The sequence below is a fragment of the Polyodon spathula genome, chromosome 4 (assembly GCF_017654505.1).
Source record: "Polyodon spathula isolate WHYD16114869_AA chromosome 4, ASM1765450v1, whole genome shotgun sequence".
In the NCBI taxonomy this organism is placed as follows: Eukaryota; Metazoa; Chordata; class Actinopteri; order Acipenseriformes; family Polyodontidae; genus Polyodon; species Polyodon spathula.
In genome coordinates, this window is record NC_054537.1 from 62458056 (window position 1) to 62464432 (window position 6377).

Here is a 6377-nt window from a genome sequence, read left to right on the forward strand (position 1 = left end):
AAAAATACAGTATTTCATACTGTACAGAACATTTTATACGATGTTACTAATTTGCAAACAGGCTTTGTTAATGAATACATTCACAGTATTTAGGAACATTAAATATTACTGAATTTTACTATGGTGTGAAAGATGGCGACAATCGTTTTATAAACAAGTCAAGGTGGATGCGCTCTTTGTAACACTGGAATTTGTTTTCGTTTGCATGTATTGTGTATCTACTCTTGCTCTAAAACAAGAACAAAAAATTGAGGGGGCCTCACTTTGTGTGGGCACGCATAAATACATTTGAATTATTTTCCATGTCAGAAGTGGACCAGGGTAAACAGCAAGCATTTAAACAGCAACCTAAAGGACAGATAAGTTATAGCAGAGGAGTAATTAATTGAAGAAGTTAAATAATAATAAACTAAAAAAAACTGTTAGGTTATGGAGTGTGCTGACGTGAATGGGAATGAATGTGCAGACAGTATGTGGCGAAACTAAAGTTTATTGCATGAGGGCAGCTTACATACACCGTGAGCTGTAAACAAGAAAGGAGAAGGGTAATTACCAGATAAATTACAGTGATCATTTGTTCCTGTATTATGGCGTGTTGCCAATAAATATCACTTGTTAGGGGACACAAAAGCCCTGTAGATAGGTGACCTTTCGACCATGCATATCTGCAACTAGCATTTGTAATGAAGGACAGCCTACCAGGGCTGCCAACTACTTTTACAAAAACCCACCTACTTCTTCCTACTTTTAAAAAGCATGGCCTGAGCAGCTCAGAGTGCTGCATAGCGGATTTCATCAGTGATCCAGGTGAGCTGAAAATGTCTTGCTCTGAGCCACTCAGTTACTTAATACACCCCAAGTCTTTGACAATCTCAGACAACCAATCCACAGTGCAAATGGTGGTGTGATTTGTCACTAGATATATAGTATATAATACTACTTGGAAGCAGTTTGCTATTTTATTCAAGGCACATGTTTTATTGTTTTTGAATGTCACTAGGTTGTGCTCTTATTGATGCTGCAGTAGTTGCAGAAGCTTTTGGCTGTGTCTCCTGCTTCAGCAATTAGCCACCCTAAAAAAAAAGACATCACTTAGCTATTTAGTTTAAAATTTTTAAAGATGAGCTCTCTAAAATTACTTATTTTCAAATACAATGGAAACTGAAAAGTATCAGCATGAATAAAAAGCTCTATTTTTTTTATTTGAAAATAAGCCATTTCATGCTAAATTTGAAGGGGTAATTTATTTTCTTAACTGTTGACAAGTAGCTTTCTAACGTATTAAACATTTCATTTTAATAAGTTAATAGAACGAGCATTATTATTATTATTATTATTATTATTATTATTATTATTATTACTGTTTTTCTTCCCCTTTCAGAATTCGATTGATGCATGTTAGCCATTTAGTAGTAAAACGTGTTTTGCTGCGTGCAGAACAAATAAACTGCATAAAAACCAATGCAGTAGGCACTATTACAATCACTACTGTATAAATCACTAATTAAAATCTCGTTTTATCGTTCTTCATTGAATTTTTAATTAGAAAGTAAAGACTTGAACGATTTAAAAGCCAATGTAGTTGCTCGCTTCACATTACAACCAGGTAAATTAGAGATACTGTACTATTGTACTATTTTAGATGACGGCCTAGTCTAACTAGTAAGGTCTTATAACAGAGCTTTTAATCTCCGATCATAATATGTCTGTTACAGGAGATGTATTGAAACGCAGTACACTTTGTTTAAAGACACTTCTGTTACTGTAATAAATAATATATTACTAGATAGATTTGCCTATACAGAATTTAAATGAAGTGGCCAAATACAAATTAACACACGTCTCACATATTAGACAGTGCACACTGCAGTCTCAGGACCTGTTCAGACCGTGTCGTCGAAAAGGTCAAAACAAATCAAAACATAGCCGACTACCGTTCGGGCCAAAATGATTGTTTATTTAACAGACTTTATCCAAGGTGACTTACAGAGACTAGGGTGTGTGAACTATGCATCAGCTGCAGAGTCACTTACAACAACGTCTCACCCGAAATACTGAGTACAGGGAGGTTAAGGGACTTGCGCAGGGTTACACAATGAGTCAGGAACTAAGCCTGGATTTGAACCGGGGACCTGGTTACAGTCCCTTTATTGAACCACTGGACAACACAGCAGCCTCTGGACGTGATACTAATAGTTGAAATAAGGTTTAAACAAATGTTTTTTTAAAATCTAGCGACACAGAAGTGCCAACCCACCTGTCACTGCACTTATATGCAGAAGAGAACAATGCGGTTTTCACCTGCCTGCTTATCAAATTCCACATAGGTGGGGCGGACACTCATTCAAATACCGTAATAAGTCACAATGACACATCCAATACGTTGTTCCTCCTAGTTTGGGATACATTTTTTATTATACTTCCTCGACAAACAAAATAACAGGGTTTACTGTTTTTTATCGTTATATCCAAGTAGTCAGGAGAAAGTTCCACATTAAGTGAACTTTTTACATTCCCTTTTCATCACTAGGTAACATTTATCCACAAGAGAAAATGCAATATATATATATATATATATATATATTATATATAGATATATATATATATATAGATATATACGCGCAAATAACATTTTTGTAACCGCGCACATTCGCAAATTCAATATAAAAATAAAAAATAAATAAATAAATAAAAATAAAAAAACAATCCTTGCTGTTTCTTTCATCTGATTGTCACAAAATCATTACGTTTTGCTAACTCTCGAATCAACAGCAGCACTAGTTGTGGTCCTGGAGATACTAAACTGGTATCCATAGCAGTATGTCAATTGCTATGACATTAACCAGTCAACCTGTTTGTGAATCCACGAAACAGTCATGCTCATTTCCAGTCGTTAAACCAAGCTAATGAGCAGGCCTAGAAAGCGATGTTAATAAAATCAACAATGTACTACCTACCTTCTCAGCGTAACTTCTGTGTTTCGCCCTACTCCTAATCGCTGAGACACGAACTTCACGGAAGACAGGACTCACCTCAACAGAACCTCCAAAGAGCTTTCGTGCTTGTCAAGCGGCCTCCCCACCGCACTTTTCCGCAGCTTGTTCAGTTCTTCCGCCGCTCGGACGTACTCCCCCTGGTCCTCCGCCGCTGTGTAGGTAGCGCAGATGAATTTGGTCAGAGGTTTCACCAAGTCCACCTCGGAGGACTTCTTTAGTGGAACTGAAATAAAAGTCGCCATTCCGCCCCGCTAACAACAAAATGATCCGATAGGGAGAACAATCTACTGATCAACAACAAACCTCAGTACTTCCTGGGTACGGCTGCAAACGTCAGGTGACGTCTGTGCGTAACCGTGACTGGCTTAATAATGGGCGTGCGAGAGCTCGGGTGGGAGTGGAGGACATAACATGACATGAGTGACACAATGCCACTCAAGCATCACGAGACACTAACAGAGAGATGCTAAACAAAATTAATAAGCATACATCTGTGAACTGTTCTGACGCTAGAAAATGGATTGCACACAGCAGTTACAAGAAGGTTAACATCTCTGGAGTTTATTACTATTAAAAAACAAACAAAAAAAAAATACCTTGTTACTTAGGCTTGAAAGGTCATGCACTTCATATTTTGGAGGAACGGGACATTTGGACAAATGACTTGTTTCTCATTTCCTTGCCATGCTCATTAAAAATACTTAATTGGACTGTGTTATAGACTGGGGAAGGGGGCCCAGGGCTCAGCCACTGATCTATAAACACTGGATAGCGCATTACACTGTCAGGCTATGGCAAGGGTTGAAGTCACCAGAAGTTTGCCGCAGCCGTCTTATCACACACAACGACATCTCTCCTGCTCACATCTGTGCCCTCTTTTTCGTTACTTTCAGTTGGCCACTTTTGGTGTAATTGGAGTAATTGATGTCCTAGAAGTTGTGGGTTCAGTATCAAATGATTGGTTCCGTACCGCTAATTTAGCAATTTGTAGTAAGCACTCCAAAGTTTTATGGTTTCAGAATAAATAACAAAATATGACATTTTTTCTTAGGTTAAATGCGTTTGTTCCCATAATATTGTAGCATTCTTGCTTGCAAACATTTAATGACGGAGACTGGAGGTGGAACTCAGAATAATCAGCTATTTAAAAAAATGTGTTTAACCATTCAATGAATGCAATATATAGCAATATAGCTAATAAATATTTAAACAATAAAATACCTTGCAACAGACGTTGTTTAAGGCTGGCATTTTCCTCATGCAGTGTTTTTTACTTCGATCTGCAATTCTTTGGTTTGACCCTTAGACATATCGGCAATCTACAACAAATGCATACACAATTAAATTATTATGGACTGTATATATAAAAGTAGCCCACCCCTTATAAAAATGTACCATGCTTTTTGTACCACTGGGTTTGTGAACAAGGTACAATGGTATCATTGGATCACAGTGAAAGTACAACGATACTGTATAATATATGAATATATCCTATACCATCAATGCAATTACCTATTATGGTACTATAATGCAGGACAACTATAACAATACAATAGTATCGCTAGATATGGATATATTTGATATTTTACTTTCAGAGTAACGTTTCTGTTATTTCATGTAGTTTTTTAAATGTTGATTAAGATGTATTTGATATATTTTAAAGTAATGTTTCTGTTATTTCATGTAGTTTTTTAAATGTTGATTAAGATGTATTTGATATATTTTAAAGTAACGTTTCTGTTATTTCATGTAGTTTTTTAAATGTTGATTAAGATGTATTTGATATATTTTAAAGTAATGTTTCTTTCTGTTATTTCATGTAGTTTTTTAAATGTTGATTAAGATGTATCTGATATATTTTAAAGTAACGTTTCTGTTATTTCATGTAGTTTTTTAAATGTTGATTAAGATGTATTTGATATATTTTAAAGTTATGTTTGTTATTTATTTCACTTAGGTTTTTAAATGTGTACTTTTAAATGCAATAGTGTAATATTCGTTTTCTAATTTTGTTTTAGAATATATATAATTAAAAATATCTGCGTTGTAAAACGCAGAGGTTGTTTTCTCTCGGTATTATTAGTAGTAGTGTTATTAGTATTATTATTATTGTCTGCGTTGTAAACCCAGACAATACCCCCAAATTTGTGACCCCCCCCCCCCCCCAAAATTGTAACGGCTATAACCCCGTAACGATATCACGTAGAACTGTTGTGTCTGTGTCTTTGGTGGTAGCTCTCAACTATCTCTAAATACTGAATAAGTGAAATATTGTGTGTGCTTGATGTAAAACCTGTATTTTGTACTTTGACCCCCGACTGTAACTCCCAAAAACTGTAATGGCTGTAACTTGGGAACTGTGTCACGTAGAACTGGTTTGTTTGTGCATGCTTGTTGCTGTCAACTCACTATAAATAAGTGAAATATGGATTTCGCGGTCACAGGCACGGTTATTCACGGAGAATACCCCTGAAAAGCGGACATTTTAGACCGCAGCGCACTAATCACAACACTAATTTGAGTACGCTTAAGCAGCTGTTCTGTCCTAATGTTGTTCGTCGACTTAAAATAACCAAGTTAAAATGCAGGCATACGAGTACTGCAGACTACTGTACTGAAACACACACACACAGTAAATCCTGCATTAAAAAAACAAATATCACTGTACTTTGCATAAACCAAAGTGAAAGGGGGAAAAAAAAAAATCTGTTTGGACTTTAACTAAGGGGTGGTGCAACTTTACCAGCTTATCTTTTATGGAACAAACTATTTTATGTAAAAATAGACAAAACTCTGCAGAATCGTTTCCTCTATGAAATACACTTGAAACGGTAACGATGGCACGATTATGAACCACCCCGAAAAACGAACATTTTACACCAGGCGCACTAATAACAATGATTGGAGATATTTGCGCCGTAATGTTATACTTTGCTTAGAAGCTATAATGAAGGTACACCTTAGAAATCAAGGTGACATGCAAGTTAAACGTCGGGTCAGCTACAAAAAATGTTACAATGGAATTGTATTTTTGCACACTGAACAGCTGCTGTAATCTACTCGAGAAGAAAAACTGCTTCAGATTGCTTTAAACCAGGACACAAACGAAATTTAAACTAAAAATAAAGGCTCTAAGCTAGTATAATCCCAGGGCTATTAAGATTGTTACTGTAATGTAACGTTGAAAGTTAGTTTTAAATACACAGTTAAGCTTATTGCATTGATTTTTATTTGAAGCTTTGTTGAACAAAGACTGCATTCGAATACACCACAAGAGGGCGCTTACGACCGTGAAAAGTTCACATGCCCCAGGGTGTGTTAATTTCCGTACACTGGGTTATGTAAGTCTTTGACGACAATTGTTCAGGTATAAATCATTAA

The 6377-nt window shown here is 36.1% G+C and overlaps 1 protein-coding gene across 3 annotated transcripts in view; it reads right to left on the reverse strand.

Moving 5' to 3' along the window:
• The window catches only part of LOC121314712 (programmed cell death 6-interacting protein-like), a 31295-nt gene extending 27980 nt beyond the window's left edge, over window positions 1-3315 (reverse strand). For 2 of the 3 annotated variants that reach the window (XM_041248278.1, XM_041248276.1), the window contains exon 1: window positions 3033-3315. In XM_041248278.1, coding sequence (XP_041104212.1) covers window positions 3033-3238 — 206 coding nt within the window. In that variant the 5' untranslated portion in view covers window positions 3239-3315. The remainder of the gene's footprint in view (window positions 1-3032) is intronic. The other variant, XM_041248279.1, reaches the window with a different exon arrangement.
• Between the last annotated feature and the right edge of the window lie 3062 nt (window positions 3316-6377).